Source organism: Struthio camelus, chromosome Z (assembly GCF_040807025.1).
Source record: "Struthio camelus isolate bStrCam1 chromosome Z, bStrCam1.hap1, whole genome shotgun sequence".
Lineage (NCBI taxonomy): Eukaryota > Metazoa > Chordata > Aves > Struthioniformes > Struthionidae > Struthio > Struthio camelus.
The window spans coordinates 31,279,255-31,296,577 of record NC_090982.1 but is presented as its reverse complement, the minus strand read 5'-3'; the positions used below and the strand labels follow the sequence as shown (position 1 = coordinate 31,296,577).

At 39.6% G+C, this 17,323-nt stretch overlaps 1 protein-coding gene across 1 annotated transcript in view; it reads left to right on the top strand.

Moving 5' to 3' along the window:
• The first annotated feature begins 1,337 nt into the window (after positions 1-1,337).
• The window catches only part of SLC28A3 (solute carrier family 28 member 3), a 41,632-nt gene continuing 25,646 nt past the window's right edge, over positions 1,338-17,323 (top strand). Inside the window, exons 1-3 of the mRNA XM_068926959.1 lie at positions 1,338-1,676; positions 14,009-14,091; positions 16,507-16,598. Of these exons, the coding sequence (XP_068783060.1) occupies positions 1,620-1,676; positions 14,009-14,091; positions 16,507-16,598 (232 nt within the window). The 5' untranslated portion in view covers positions 1,338-1,619. The remainder of the gene's footprint in view (positions 1,677-14,008; positions 14,092-16,506; positions 16,599-17,323) is intronic.

Genomic DNA, 17,323 nt, shown 5'->3' with positions numbered 1-17,323 from the left:
CAGCAGAAAACAGTTGTGTCTGGTTATAGTTACTACTGCAGAAGTTTCGTCCAACCATACAAGCGCACACTAAAGATTTTAGGATTACAGAGGCTGGCTCTGAAAATGATACAGTGAAAATGAATGTTTCCCTGCCTTCTCCCCTCTGCCAGTAAAAGCACACTGGAGGGAAGAGGAGGAGGAGAGAAGGCATAAAGGAGGAGAGAAAGAGCTGAGCTATGCAGCAATCAGCAGTCGTTTCTGTCAAACTTAGTAAAGACACTTACAGCTATTTCTTACTGGTGAATAGTGTGCAAACATAGAGAAGCTATTAGCCACAGAAATTGCTCTACAGAGCCAATATAAATAGCAACAAAAAGTCTGATTTCAAAATCTGAGGCATCAGAAAAGGTTGTTAATTATATATCCTGTTTTTCAAAGTCATGCACTCCTTACTGAAACAATAGAGAAGACAACCTGTCCTCTTTTTAAGCAAATAGTCAGATGGAGATTCAGATAGCATTCACTGCAAGTATGTGGTTTATAATATTAATTAAAACACAGTTATATGATGCCTCAAACAGATGCATCATCTTATTTTTTCACATAACTGTTCTGTACTTCCAAGAAATATATTCAGTCATGCTAATTCACTGGCTCTGTATTTCTAAAATAGGGCATCATTTCTGCATCTTTTACAGGAAGAGGAAAAACTCAAGACATTTTCAATCTCCATGTAAAAAGCTCTGAATTCAAGAACCCAATGAGTACATAAATATTTGTTGCTGTTTTTCAAAGAAACAGAACACTTCTTCATTTTTTTGTCCCTGAAGAAATTATATTAGTTCAAATTCTGTCTCTCACTAGTATTAGTGAAGTTACACCAAATGAGCTGTAAACCAGAAGTCTATAGGCAACTAAAACATGCTTAGGAGAGATCGAATTAGCAGTCCCAAGAATATAACTTTTTGCTCTTGCTGCCCTGCAGCAAGCCTGAAAACCCATAGGAGAAAACTTTTTTGATAAAGGTGAATAAGCACAGGGCAGATAACCAAATGAGCATGTGTCACCAGACTTAGCATGGGAAACAAAAACGCGTAACACATATTATTGGAGGCTTAGGAGTTGCTCCTTTTTTCATGTTCTCTCTTGCTAGATGGAGTCCCTAACAACTATAAAAGCACAGCCGTGATGACATCACAGAAACGGTGGCTTGAAAATAGCTGCTAAAAAGAAAAAACCATGCTGACCTCGCAAAGAACTGGGTGGGGAATATTTTCCATTCACTTTTTGCTTCCCCGAGCAAGGCAGAAAAGCCAGAAGTCATGTAAAAACACATATTTGCCTTTGGGCTTGCCCAGAGAGACATCTGCCTTTTGGGGCATGCAGAAATCCTCCCTTCTTGTCTGGAAACCTTGAATTCACTTTTCACGCCAGCCAAAAGGGGCTGTACCAGGGGAGAGAAAAGGTGGAGCCATGGATGAGTAAGAGCAACCTGAGCATGCCTCCAACGAACCAAACCTCAAGTGATAGGCACTGATCCTGTGGATGGATTAACCAGACACATGCTGGCTGCTGGTGTCCTATGCCACAGGTAGCTTGTTGCTGTCACCCAAATCTCTCCTGCCAATGCTAGGCACATGGAGCTGAAGGAGAATGCCCGTGACCACCCAGGAGTGCACAATTTGGCCTTCCAGGTAAGCTCATGCGGTTTTTTTTTTTTTTTTTGTATTTTTTTTTTTGTGGGAAAGAGGAAGGACTTAGAAACTGCGAACAATGCTCTAGTTCAGTACACGAACAAAGAAAGAGCAATTTCTGCTCTCTGCCCACAGATCTTTTACACCACCCTGCACGCTTTGCACTGGTGTCCTGCCAAAGTACAAGGCTCTTACACAAAAAGCCGGAGCACAATTGACACATCTATGAATAGGCTCCTTTTACTGCCTTCTTCTGCTGCCTAGCATATTGGCATCTTTGAAAAGTCTCCTGACTCAATAGTAATTCACCAGTTGATGGGCCTTGCTACTAACTCTTCCATTAATCCCATCTGTACTGAGTTAAAGCTGTATTAGTGGTTGCTTTTTTCTGAGGATTGCTAATTTACAGTTCTGTTGAATGGGGGTAATTGCTATGCAGCAGATATCTATCTCATCGAAGCAATATATATTAGCAACACGAGGAAAATAGTAGTATAATCACACTAGGACAAATCTTTCTTCCACACATGCCACTGCTCAAATAAGGCAGATGTTTCTTTGGCGACACTAAGCATCTGGCATATTATGCAACATCAGTGATGTCCAAACACTCTGTATCAAGAATTCAGTATTCATTTGTCTACAGAGACACACAAGGACAAGACTGATTTGATAATCTGCTTGTTAAGGAATATTTGCAGAAGGTAAGAGATGTAGGGTCTAGTCCCTACTCCAGACAATAGTTAATAATTCACGTTAAGTGGGACAGCTTCAAGCGGAGACAGAGATACTAGTAGTAATAGTATCATAATAGTTCAGTGGTTAGGGCATTCTCCAGGGTAATCAGAGTGCACTCATCACGCTGCAGCTTGGGAGCAGACAGACAAGCAATCTGAAGTTGGGTCTCCTTCAGCCCAGGGGAATGAGATCAGAGAGGGCTTCAATGTGGCTGCATCTGCACTTGAAATAGGTGCCTAAGACAGGGCTCTCAGCTCCCAAAGCCTGCGCCTAGAACCCTGCGGGGGAGAAAAGCATCTCCCTGGCTGCAGAAGGGTGCCTGATGCTATTGGATGGTCTGAATTTAAATATCATCTGTTTTCTCAGCAATCTCCGCAGTGACACCACTTCATCCCCTCTTTTATGTATCTGACTCACCTAAGCGATGTGCAGGGAAACAGGTGGTTCACCTGCTGCCCAGCTCAGAAAATGGCAGAGCCTCTAAGTCCCCTCTGAAATAATTCAAATGCCAAATCACTGAGACTGGACGATAGTGGAATTTGGGACTTCGGGCATGGTTTCTGGTTGTTTTTTTCCAGAAATAGCAGATGGGAATATAAACATATACAGTTACACAGTCTATCTCTGATTCAACAAATAAATTATTCCTTTAAGAAGATAAGAAGCAGAATAAAAGAAGTAACCTTCTGCATATACAAAACCAAATCACAGTAGATGCCATAGAGAAGAAAAAATTTCATCACCTTTTCCCATTTTCTCATATTTGAGCTTTTGTTATATGAAGAACAAATATTTTTTTTCTTTCAAGTCATGGTGTCTTCTTGTATTTTCTTCTCCACTGCTCAGGTACTAATCAATAAATATCTTCCCAAAATCATAAAATATAAAAGCATTCTGGAAAGGAATGAATTTAAGGCATTTTTAAATAGCTGTGTGGGACTGTACTCTAAATGTACCTTTAGATGTACCTGAGCTGTTTAATGATTAAACTGCAAAGTGATAGAAAAAAAAAAAAAAAAGGACAAAGTAAACCTAGCTTAGGCAGTTTGTTTTACAAAGTAAATAAAACAGCTCTCAATGTTATGCAAAGCAGCTCAGTGCTAAATAGTGATGGGTTAAGGATCTTATCAGAGTTGTATTATATCAAGAATTGAGAGGCATTCTGCCTGCTGTTCTGGAGAAAATCTAACGTGATGAAGAGGTTGTAATACACAGTAATCTCCATTTTACCTATTCACACCAATGTTCAGAGGGGAATAACTGAGCTCTTTCCACTTTGCACATTGTCTGTGGATACTTAAACATACACATCTTTTTATGATGCAACAGGATTTCCACTGCACCACAGAAGCATAAATCTTTTTCACCTGGATTGTAGTAGGCTCTCAGAAAAGTGTTGTTCAATGTTGTTTTTCAAAGAGGGTATGCGGTCCATCTGCATAGCATAAATTTCTACTAAAGGCAACAATTACATTTTAAAAAAATGGTTGATCCTGCAAAATATCAGCTACTCTTTCTGTATGCTACACAGGTGCCACTGGAGCTGTTCAGAGGAATAGCCTCAAAAACTTCTGGTCCCGTTTTATTGTCTTATGATAATGCCAGTATTTGGGAGACTCGGAAGCAACTTCCTTACCTCATTTACAGTTTACTATGGTCTCAAAAGAAAATAGACAATAAAACCAAATGGACAGCTCCAAATATCACTATCTGATGTTAGGGACCGCTCAGTTACTAACAGCCACTCTAAAGTACAGAAGGAGAATGAAGTTACCAACTTCATGCACCAGCATTACAATGAGTAATGTAGTGGTATTGATTTTAAGAAAATATGTAGCACTTCCCATACCACTGATTCTTCCCAAACACACTCCTACTCCCTCAGCACAACATTTCTATGATTAAAAACTCAATGCAACTATAAAACTTGCACACTAAAATTTCATGCTTTAGATGCTACCTCACAGCTAGAATCAACAGTTTGCTGTGCTGTTTCTACCAAGACATTCAGGCCTTTACTAGTTTTATTCCCCTAAATACATCAGAAAATTTAAGGAACCTAAATTATTATAAGGTATGCTGTCTGCCTAGTCTCATTACTATTCAGAGAACTGTTCATGTTACGTGTGTGCATGTCAATGCCATATACTGTGTCTGTATCCGCAATATCACACATAATACACAGAGATATTGCTGCACCTTTTGCTTTCAATGCAGTTCAGTTACCTCCTCTCTGATGACACTGGTGGAGCATTGCTATAGTTCCCCACAGGAATTCCTACTCGGGAAACCCTACAATGCTGACAGCAACCCTAAAACTGCAATTAGATTAACCTAGCTTGTGTTTAGCCCTAATTTAAGTTGCGAAGGTTTTACCTAGTCAATTCTGCAGATTCAGATCTCTGCTAATGATGAGATTAAACAAGAAGTCACACTTCTCCCTGAAGCAATGATAAGAGCTGGCTCATAAAAAGAAATGGCAGGGTGGACAAAATACTCAGGACTGACTTTTAAAAGGAACTCAGAGTTAAAATATAAACTAAGTAAAATGCAAAGTGCAGAAAACAGCTAATAAATATTTATTGTTCCCTGAACTCTGATTGTCAGTGTTATGATGCATTAAGCAATCAGAACCAGTTACTATAGCAAAGCACTGCGTGGTCTCAAGAAGCTGACCCAAGGAAGGATCCCCATTAAAACTCTACGTTTTATCCCTTTTATCTGTGTTACATAAGAACACAGGTATGACCATAACATGTGACTTTCACACTCCATTCCATTCAAACAAGCTAATACATCCTTAAAAAATACCTTTTTTTTTCCATCTCTCTGTATTTATCTCCATCTTCCACAGCTTCCTAGATACTCCTCATGGTTAATTAAAAGTATATAGGTTATTAAGAATTTCCATTTCACAGAAATCACTGTTGCAATGTCCCTTGGAAATTATGAAGCATTGCATTGTATTCCTGCAGCAGATCCTGTTAGGAAAGTACACAGCCCTTTCCCACAGTTCCCAAATTTGCTTTTCAAAGGCATGCTTGTTTTCCAAAACCATTTTAAAAATGTTTTTCTACTGTCATGTACTACTCCATGTCTTTCAGGAAATAAAATTGATCATACCTCTAGGCTCTTTTTTTGCTCAGACTAAAGTAAATACTGCTTGTGAGAACCATTTTCAGGATTCTTGTGCTTGTCATCCTCTTTGGGTTACTGCTTGCTATCAACAGATGTTTTGAATGCCACAGCTAGAGAGGTCATGGACTCCTTGCTATCTTTGCAAGAGTGCAAAGATTTTTTTTTTTTTCCTGTTTCAGTTTCTCCAGATTTTGCTTTCTGCCTCTCATACATTTCGTTAGCTCTGAAAGCAAACAGCTTTCCTGTTGCTTTTCTAAGGCCATTTTATGCGAGACTATCATTCTAACTTGTTCATCCTGCATTTCAGGTTACCTTCCAACTGTTGTGCTTAACATTGACAACTTAAGCTTTTAAAGAAAAGGTTAGAGGTGGGTGAGCCTACTTTACAACCCATTTCAAAACACCTCATTTAGATTTAGCCAGCTGAACTTAGATCTGGCAATGCTTTTTTTTTACCTGCTGTCTCTACAGCTCGTTTTCTTCAGTTTAACAAAAAAGCAATGAACATTTGTCCTTCCTCTCCAGCAGTTTTGATCCTGCACACTGAATGTTATCATTTGGCAGGAGCTGATGAACTTTATGATTATTGATCCAAAAAATTCCTCCTCGGTATCTAACACGCATTTTAAACCCTTCCAAATCATGACACTCTGGTTAACGAAGGATAGCACGTTTAATGGCAGGGGGAATCTTAGAGTAATTATTTTCATTTGGACTGAATATTAAAAAATAGGAAAGTTTTGAACTGTAAATCAGACGACTTCATTTCAACTGAGTGAATGAAACCCATGACATCCAACCAGGTGACTTGAAACACAGTATTCCTTTGTAGCATCAGTTTTCCACTGAATTCCTTAACCATCCTGACTCTCCTCTCCCAGACTGATGTAATAATCCATCCTTAAGCACCACAAGTTTAAGCAGTTGCTGGGGTGCTCTGACAGCCGATCTGTTCTCTTCACTAACTGGAAGAGCCTGGAAAACCATCTGTTCTAGCATGGGTGCTGTTGTTAAATGCACAAGTGAAAATCAGCAATAAGCAGTAATGCTCACTCTGTAAAACTAATTCTTCTCCCTCAAAACCCAGGGAGGAGATAGGAGGGAAGGTCAAAGACTGTAGTTATGCAAAAAGACTTGGCAGGTGAACTCCTCCTCTACAGGAAAACAAGCAAACAGTGAAGGAACACTTCACTTAAAAATACAATCTAGCTCCATGCCCTTGCCATTTAATCAAATATTTTACCGGTGGAAAACACCAGTGACTAAAAGTACAGCAAATGGAGTGTAAAAGCAAAAGCTCAACTGCTTAACACTCTTGTATCGCTCAAAGTAAAGGGATCAGTTCTATAATCTTTCTCATGTAGTTTAAAGGGCAGAAGTTCATCCATTCAGGCTTTTCTAGTTTTAAGTCTCTGCTTCTTTATGTCCCTGGGGCTTGAGCAGGTTGAGCAGTGACTTGTCACGTCATGTTGCTGGATCTGGCCTGTGGCTGTAAAACACCTATGCTGGCCTTATTGGCTGGGGACTGAGCCCTCATTTTTCTGCTGCAGTGCTTCGTTCTGCAAAGGTTTCCAGTGAGGACACAAAGACCAAATGTGGGAGAAGCTTTTCTGCCCTTCCTGAGTGCTTAGGTAGGTGGTAAGCACAGACAATTTGACATTTTCTTGAGGAATTTCTTCAGCAAACTAAGCAAGTTTTTAAGCGAGCAGCAAAAAGGAATTAGCATTTTTTGTTTGTCACTTGAATATTGCTGTTCTTACAAGGTGATGGAACTCTTCTTCTCTGCAAGGGGTGGGTTTAAAGAGCACCCATTTCCACAGAGCAAAACATCACGGCAAACGGAAGGATGATGAGACTGTATGTGAATAATCACCTGCAAAATACATGAAAATTACTCAGCTTCACAGGACTTATTCGAAGACTGCTTTAGTCAACGGAAATTGTCTCTCCCTTCAGTAAACTTGTCATCAATACTAATTTTCCAGTTCCTACTAAGTTTGGAATAAGCTCAGATCGAGTGTGATCAGTTGAAATCAGTGTTCCCTGCACTTGCAGAAAATAATACAGATCTACTGTTCTGCAGCATGGACTTTTTAGAGTTCCAGCAATCACGGGATGCTCTTGCTCGTTTTCTTTTACATAGCTCATCCACTCATAATTACTTTCTGTAGGCAACTCCTATGTAATTATTGTGGTTGAGCAGTGCATTGGACAAGACAACTTCTAGAGGTCTCTTCCAACATAAATTATTCTAAGCTTCAATTGCTGGCAAACAGTAGTTTGGGTGTTTACTGTTTTTTCAAAGAGACTAACCTTGGGCATGGGTGTCAATTATAGAACTTTATCACTTCTATTGCACTATACTATTGTGTAGAGTATTTTTTAGACACTGTATAAGAAAGCTACAATGAAGCATTGCTTGTTGAGCTTTTTTTTTTTTTTTTTTTTTTTTACTTTATGAACTGTTTCTTAGAGGTTTTAACTGTAGATTGTAGGGGCAGCTATGGTAAACTCTTCACATAGCGTAGTTAAAAGGCAAACCACCAACAGAGGTACTTTCTCAAAAAGAAATACATCCTTCCTAAGGGAATGTAAAGACACTCATAGGGTAAGGAAGAGAAACTGGAATCTGTTTTATCAAGGCCACAACCAACAGCTACTTGGGAATCTTTCTTTTTCTCAGACACGTAAGATCCTAGAATGAGTTTTACCGAAACAGATTTTTTTGTCACATCTAAAGTCAGAACATCTTCAAAGAAAACATAGTTCTGAAAAGGGTTCTTGTTGCTTCTAAGCTCGTGTTTCCAGTAAAGGGCAAAATTTAGTTTATGTCTATTAGCATTGTTTATTTCTACCTTTATCATCATTTATTATAATTAGGCTTATTTTGTGTGTTTCATTTGCAAATGTTCATTATCTTAGATGGATAAATGTCTGATTTTAGATGACTAATTCACTGATACCATTACCGTGTAAATAATGAAATATTTCATACAATAAAAGTCAGTGAAATAATTACTGCTATAAGAAACCACTGAAATATCAAATATTTATATCAATTGGGGAAATTAGTTATCTGACATTTTGTTTAAGTGGCTTTCTCAGCAAACCAAAATAAGAACGAGTCCTTCAAGGATCATTAAAAAGAAATAATGTCTCCTTCAAAGAATTAACAAACACAAAAAAATTCACCTTAAGAATTATAAGATATGCAGAAATAGTGGTCGGTTATGTCTAATGGAAAAGTGCAACTCTTAATACACTCCATTAAAAGGAGTATCACAGAAAATTAATATGACAAAGCTCAATGCTGTCTTTATAGATACTCTCAGAGTTTTATTCTGGAAGCAGTAGAAGTACATATTGAAAAAAATTACACTTTTACTCCATATGCATTACTACATGGCATTTTCTTGAGCAAAGCTACTGAAAATGAGGCAAAGCCCCAAAGAGTCAGTTTTACCCTTGCCAGGAAGAATGGATAGATCTCTGTAAACTCATTAAACCAATCCTGAGGCAAAGGTCAGCACCAGGAGGAGAGGCTAATCTGGATTAAGAAAACAGCAGATCCAGTCAGTGGAGCACCATCCTTGAGAGATGAAGCTTTGCCTAATAGCAGCAGGACTTAAACCCCCAAATTCTGTACGCTGACTTTTGGGCTATTCCATATTAGTAAAGTAACACATGGAAGCACAAACACCAAAATATAAACCAGTTCCTACTGCACATGAACGCAGTTTCAGCTTTTGATTTAAACAGATACAATTTCTGATCTTGTCGCATCCCAGAATGACAGCGATGTGGATGTTATAAATCAAGAAGGTCTTAGATACCATTCACAGAGAATCAAAAATTCACAGAATGAGAAAACTGTGCATACTAATCAATCAGATGAGTTTTTCTTTTTCTCTTCCAACAAGTAAAAAATATGCAATTACCGGAATAACCTTGTTTAAATTCGGAACTGCAAATTCAATGTGAGTAATTGGTTGTGATAATATATACAAGACAGATATTTTAACAAAACCCAAACTTGATTTAAAATTCATAAACTGACAGATAAGCCAGTACTGTTCTCAGAAATCCATTAAGAAAAAACACAGAAAATTGACAGGACACACAGGGACTCATAAAAAATGTTTTATAATATCATAATGTCTTCAAGCACTACACATAAGAGGCATCAGAAATGACCGTCAGGGGGACAAGGAGTTGATATAGGAGCATTTTCTCATGGAAACGGAGAACCTGGAAACACTACTTTTAGTGATGCCAGCTTTCAGATAGAAGCATATATTTATTATATACCTGTTCAGATTAAGGTGGTAACCACCCACCCAAAATAAGGGAAATCTCAGAGAAACAAGTTAGAGGCAACAGCTCTGACTTACGATTGACCAGAGGAAAAGGAAGATAACACAATACAAATGGCTTCACAGTAAAAGCATCCACTTTCATTTCTTTTGACCTTAGATTTGTCTAGGCCTACATAGTGACTGGCTCATTATTCATGAGAGTCAAGTAAAAAATCAGACATTTTACTGATGTCATGTATTAATATTTGCACACCCACATGCAAAAAATAATTCATTACTCTGCAAGTCCCATTAAGAACTTCATGTACTTGCCTATGCTGAAAATACATCTGCTTGTCAAGTTCAGTGACGGTACTTGAAGCAACATGCAAGAGAAAAGAGGTTTCTTGACACCGTGGTCATTCATTTCTGCCTTTTAATGATTTTTGGATTTGATCAGAGGCAGCAAAGAGGCTGCCTCTCAAAGCTGACGTGATCCTGGATTTACAACGAAGGAAAAAATCACTTGGTCTACTTCTAATATGCTCCTGGAAAGTCATCTGAGATCTGAAATCCTAGGAGAGGGAAGTGGCAGACAATGCCAAATAGCAAGCGGAATATCAAAAGAAAAAGAATAAAAGGATTGTCATAACTGTTAGAAACTGTTGAAAAATTGAGAAGAGTGGTCACGGTCAATGAAAGTTTTAATTTTAATCAAAAAATCCACTTTCTCACTGAAAAAAAAAAAGGTTTGGCTGAAAGTGTTCAGCCAGTAGTTTGCACAAATATACTGAAGGGATGCATATGCACACTGAGAAATTCTCAGACGCACCATGCCTGAGGCAGCAGAGTTTATTTTGGGACTCTGGAGCAGACCAGGACAGACTTTGTTATATCCTGATGGCAGAAGTCAGTATGCTCCGTACCGCCTTAAGGTCAGTCTCCAGAAATGCCAGCACAGCCCAAGAGCCAGATCTGGCATCATATGTGGCCAAAGAAAAAGCAAGAAGAAAGGAGTTTTGATCCATTTCCCTCTTCCCTTCTATATCTGCACAGAGTTAGACAGAAAGTGATATTTGAATTCAGATTTTCTTAACTCTTTTTTTTTTAATGGAGATGGAGGAAAGCATTTGTGACAATAAAATAGTGGCATTAATATTCTAGGCATATTTGAACATGTTGTCAGCAATGTGAAAAGCCGTGGATTGAGGCTTTTCATATTGAGACAAATCAAAAGAAGAAAAAACAGGTTATATTGTTGATATAAACTCTTTGAAAGTGATTTTTTCCCTAGCTTTCTGCACCTGGAAACTATATCACACCAATGTATTGCACAATTCAAAGAGCAGGGAGGTTAAGGTCAGGTAGCCTGAGAGGCACTACACAGAATATTCTCCTGTTTATTGCTCCGGTTTTACAGCCGAGAAGTTTTAGATGCAATTGAAAAATCACATCATATCCTGTTTTCGAAATACCTTTCCAACTTCCGACGAGCCTCAAAATTTGAGCTGACACATCGCTCAAATAATATCGAGTTTCTGAAAAATGTATCACATCCACGAGCCAGAAAACGTTATTGCTGCCCATTGATTTTAAGGTAACCACTCTTTCTCAAGCAGTTTCACGACAGGTGGATGGCAGATTCTGTGACAAGACATCTGGGCACCCGGGGCACCCACAGAGGACAGTGAAGCAGCTGGGGAAGGAGTGTGGGTTACTTCCACCAGTGAAGAAGGGAGCACGGTGACAACATGAAAAAAGACACGGGCTGAGGGTGTCGGCGGGGTTGTAAGGGGCCAGTCAGGGCTGTGGGCTTCAAGGTGCCATTTGGAGCGAGGAGACGGTATGGGAGAAGGTCGCAGCTGCCTGAGAGTTTGGAGGCACAGCTCTTCCATCCAGAGGCCTGGCCACTCCTGATTTGTCATGTAGCTTTGAGACATTTACATCTACAAACTTAAACATCTGTGAGAAGGACAGGAATGCAATATAACCCCAATTTAAGCTCAGGAAAAAAACAGTACACTGTTGCCATCAGCACTCAGTATCCCTTAGGTGAGAAGCCCACCTCCTACAGCTGCTGGGAAGGATGCTCCTAGTTACCAAAAACACTAGTAATTCAGTAGGCGGCAGCATCTGCGTCTCAGATTTATTTTATTTCACAGTAAATAGCAAAGAGAGAAAAGAGTTGAGTCTAGGAAAAACATGGCCATTACTTACAGTGCAGCTCCACGGAGCCGAATCTCACCCACACCCCTTTTCGAACATTTCAATTACGAGGACTGAGAGATTCCTATCTGCATCGCGTTGCACTTCCTCAAAGACGAATAAATGGCAGCCTTTATGTACATATTCCTACATGCCACTTTAATTACTGGCCATGTTTCCATCCTTTGTTCGTTTTGCCTTTGAGTTGTTTCATTTCAAATCTCTCACTAGAAACTAATTTAGGATATTCCAGAGCTTTCAGCAGAGTCTGTAATATGCAACAGAAAAGCCAAACTGAAAGGAGGGGGGAGGCCTATGACATGTCTTGATTTACAAAGTCATTTCGGATTAGTTAACATAAATATTAAAAACACAGAAAAATCTATACTAACCCAACCTGTAACTGCTCCAAATGGTTGGCCAAATCAGAGCGTTTTCTGTCTAGACGGTTCCACGTAGTCAAGAACGGCTCAGGAAATCCTTAGGAAAACAGTGTTTGCATAACACAATACAGTCACAACACAGTCTTCAGTCACACACGACATAGCACACACCTGGTCGTGCTGCTCCATTTCAACGTTAAAACAACCTGCTGAAGTGGCGAGGCAGGCAGGACAGGCAGCCACGGTGCTGGCGATAAGGCGAGATTCAGTTATTCTGTTATTTTCAAATGCCAAAGAATACCAACAGCCAGGTGCTCCCAGGCCCCTGGCCACCTCTTGGTGCACCCCAAGGACCCTGCAATGGATCATAAGGTAAGTCCACAAGAGGGGAGTGTTCAGCCTTGCCTGTGGAAGTCATCCCTGCCCTTCGCCCACACAGCCAGTTATTGGAGATGGGAGCAGGGGAAGTAATTTCAGGGTGGGGTAAGTCAGCCCCTTTTTTGCATCTGTTCTGAAAACGTAGCAGATTGCCTGACAGCTTAAGGGGACTTGTCTCACTCTGAATAAGGGCAGTGGTTGAACTGCACAGATGAATCTGGCACTTGACATGGCATCAAGGCAAACTACCGTATTAAACTACGTACACGTTCTGCAGGGTAAGATTACAAACCTGAAGTGAATATCCTCTGGCAAGAGGAGAAAGACCAATTTCCCTGACAAGTCGAGTAACTGACATGGAAAAAAAAGCATACATCTGTTACTTTGTGCCAGGCGTGCAGAGGCCATACAGGGACTGCACACACTGACTCGCTCCGTGGGCGCAAGCTGCCGAGACCTCCGAGCTGCCTCCTCACCGGCCAAACCTGCAAGGAGTTAAAATGCTCAAATTGGAGTAGATTAAGCTGTAATTTTCCCTAAACTTGTAATACGGCCAGATTTAGGTGGATTATGGCTGCAAAAAGGTACATTCCTGATGAAAATGGGCTATCTGGCCAAATTTCAAGTTTCTACTGTAAAGCCCATGGATATTCGAGCTCTTTAAAAGACTTGCTGCAACAAAAGCTTTTGCTTAGCAGTTTTTCTTTGGAATAGATTAATGGGTTTATTTGAATTTTTTGGAACATTAATCAACATTTTGACAACATTAAAGATTTGCAAAGAGAGGAGCAATGAAAATAGGAGGTTGTCAACAGGAAGTGCTGGGCAAGCTAGATAAGCTAGGGCTCTTCCAGCACGGCCTACAACATCCACTTTTTGTCGTTTGTGCAAAGGCATTCTGCACTGGGCTCTTTTTAGCTCTGAGTGACACCGGTAGCTTTTTCCTTTATTTCCCCTTTCAAAATTTTGTGGAAGGCTGAGGAAAGTTTGCAATTCAAAACGCTGATGACTTGACACCCATGGTACTGCCTGGTGCTAATAACAGCGCTGGCGCCAGACGGGCGAGCTGAAGCCGGGTGCGTAGCGGAAAAGGGAAAGTCTCGAGGCTGCGTCAGCCATCTGCCTGCGGGAATCTGTTCTTTCCAATGTTGCTGAACAAACATGCTCACAGTATCGGTACCAATCTGTTTTCCAGGAGGACGAATACATCAATATTGAGAGCGATCAGCCCCAAAACAAGCCTGACTCAGTGGATGAGGAGCAATCACTCATAAAAGGGTAACGTTTTTTTGGATGAGCAAGTTTTCCGCCTACTTTGCCCTGCAAAAAGTTGCCAGTGTTCCACTTCCGGCACAACTGCCAGAAATCCCCCGCCACATCTCTGTGCTACATAGACCCTCATACTGGCAATAATTTGCGTAATACAGAAACACACTATATTTAAAAATATTCTACCGTTTGACTGACATGTATGACGGTGGAACTATGCTTCTGAAAATTTTAGGAGCAGGGTTTATTTTTTCCTTTTCATATTAACTGTTTTCAATATTTCCCTAAGTGCCTTTTTTAGAGAGAGACTTTAAACAATGATCTCCTGCAAGAAGTTAAAGATTCTCCATTGTCCTACACTTCGCATAGTTATTTATCTGAGTGCAAAGTAAGAGTAGAACAGATGTAAAATAGCCATTTTGAGGTAGCAGAAATTTTATGCTTTTTTAGTACTGATGCCCAGTGACTAATGTGGAAGCACGCATTTACGTTATAATCGGGGATGGGATTCGTTTTTTGAACAAAACCTACAAACTCTGTATAAAACATTTTAAAACTTGAGATAAAAATCAAACTACATGTTAAAGGCTTTACATTATATTTTTCTGTCATACTAAAACTTCAAATAAATCTTCATACAAAGTATGCTATGCTCTTTCTCCAATTTCGATCACTGCGGTCTGTTAAACAACATGTCACCTCTATTTTGAAACTGTCTTTCTGTTGAACAGCTGAGCAGATTCTAGCAAATCACTTACTGGATATCTCGAATTAGGAATCTATCTCACGCAAGGCAGACTACTTGAACTGATCTCATGTCTGCAGAAACAATACACGTAAATTCAGAAATAGTACTTTCATTTATGCTCTAGAGTTGTGCAAACAGAATTCAACAGACCTGACAGTTAACATAATGAATAACTAAGGTTGATTTTGCGGGGCTTTGTTGTTCTCCTAGGTTCCTTTGTTTTTCTATCCAGAGCACCTATCCTTGCCCAGGGTAGATAAATTCCTTTGTAGATGGGCAGCTGAAAAGCATTTTGCTCTGCTCTCTAATTACACCCAGGCCATGGGTCTGTGTAGCTGGGTTTCATGTTTGGGCTCAAGATTTGTTTTTGTGTGGAGCATCTGGCAAGGGCAATGGTCTCTCTACTGAGATATTTACTCTAAGTTAGCTCTTAAAAGCTCCCAGTCTGACCTGATGTTTTGCTTGTGTCTTTCAAAAGCGGCATCCACAAAGCGTTTCATAGTTTCAAATACATCATTGATTTATTTCAACAGCTAGTACGGACAGACCATTGTCCAAGACACAAACCCTACAAAAAAAATCAGTTCATTGACAGCAACGATGCACCTTGTGGGCAAGGTGATATTCAGTTATAGATTATATACAGACCAAAAGAAGGATTTCTGAGTTGCAAAATGAAAGGACAGGAATTCCCAGAATAAAACAATGAAATATCAAAATCAACTAAATTTCTCAGAGATAATATTAGTGTTTTAACTGGTGAGCAAATATATTCCTCTTCTGCTGCTCTGACTGCTAATATGAATTAAGTTAACGTTTCTTGTATTTCTCCAATTTCTTTTAAATTTAAGTTAATCGTTTTGTGTACTGCAGCAAAAGAGGGCTCTTCATGCTTAATTTCACAGCACATCTGACTGCAGCTGCATCTAGTTTCCAAACAAGTACAGCCTGGATAATTAGCATCTCTAAATATGTTTCTTTGCCTTTACAGTCTATAGGGTGTGAAACACTATCTAAAGAGACTTAGCTATAGCTGTGACTTTTTTCTTAGCTTGCACAATACTAGGGAGTTTACCTACCTGCAGCTTTTGTAACATCTGCATCACCAGCATACTTAACACTGGAAATCTAGGTTCAATCCACTCCTTTCACTGCTGTTACCCTAAATCTCAGCCTCCCCCTGAAATCGCTGTGATTCCCTAGTGAGGGGAGAAAAGAAATGAAATGAGGCATTTAATGAATGGAAGAACTAAAATAGGGTATGATTCAAATATAATGAATGATTTTAGCTTCCATAATCTGAAGTCTTAGATGAAAAGTTTATATAATTAACAGCCACACTTTCAAATATCCAGATATATCCATGCACGCCAAGACAAGGTTTTAGGCAGATGTTAGTTATTTTGCGTACTTTAGAGGCTAGTGGAACCAGTCTGCAAACTTTGAGCCTTCATATATCTGCCAGATTTTCATTTTACTTGTCCAAGATGAAACCCGTGTCCGCCCAAAAAGATGCCAACATGATTTTCTCTGGTGCTTTGCGATACAAATCTATTCTAATGTGGGGCATTACAGTGGATAAATTTTGGTGGACTTAACCTGATGTTCCTGTGCAAACTACTCTTCTCTTATCTATGGCTTAAGCTTCTGTTCTGTTTGTTTTTTCATTTTCCTAGGCACTTTGAAAAGAAATATGATGAAGTGTGTGATTTTTGCAAGAAGCATAAAACTAGAATTCGTTATGTGATCTATGGCATTTTAATAACAGGTACAGTACATTACACCCAGTCTTGTTGAAGACTTATTTATTTACCTATATGAGACTGTAGACCATGCCAGCCTCGTACCTGACCTAATACAAAAACCCTCGAGTATCTCAAAGAATGCTTTTGAGAGGAGGTAAAAGATAAAAGTGAATTTCGTCCCTGATAAAGCTCCAGACTGCAAACCTCCTCCCCTTCCCAAATGCACCAGAAGCCCAGGCTTTGCTACACCGCTCTGCCAGAGTGTCAGCTCTGACTAGCAGTTACCCTTGGGATAAAAGGTCAATTCAGTCTTTGTATCTACTCAATAATCAGCCCCTTCCAAGAGGTCAGGTAAATTACAGCTCTCAGGAACTAGCCCAAAACCACAAAACCACACTAAAAGTAGTTAGGGACTAACCTGGACTGAACTTAAGTCCAGAAACGAGAGTTTTCCATTCTGACTCAGTTTCCACAGCAAATATTTGCTAAAGGAAACGTGCTGTATTTCAGCCTGCACAGCAAAGTCATTCAAACGTTCTTCTTTGTCCCTTTCCTATTTATGCAGTAGATGATTGGTTTACTTCCTTCCGTTCCTGCCAAGTTTCTTTTTGAGGTCCTCCTACCAGAACACTTTGTGAAAAAACATAGATTTAAAACATGCGATGTGGTAGAAGTCAGTGTAGCATAGAGATACCTACTCGGCAGGTATAAATAAGCCCATTTCCTCCTACTGAAAAAAGTGCCTTCC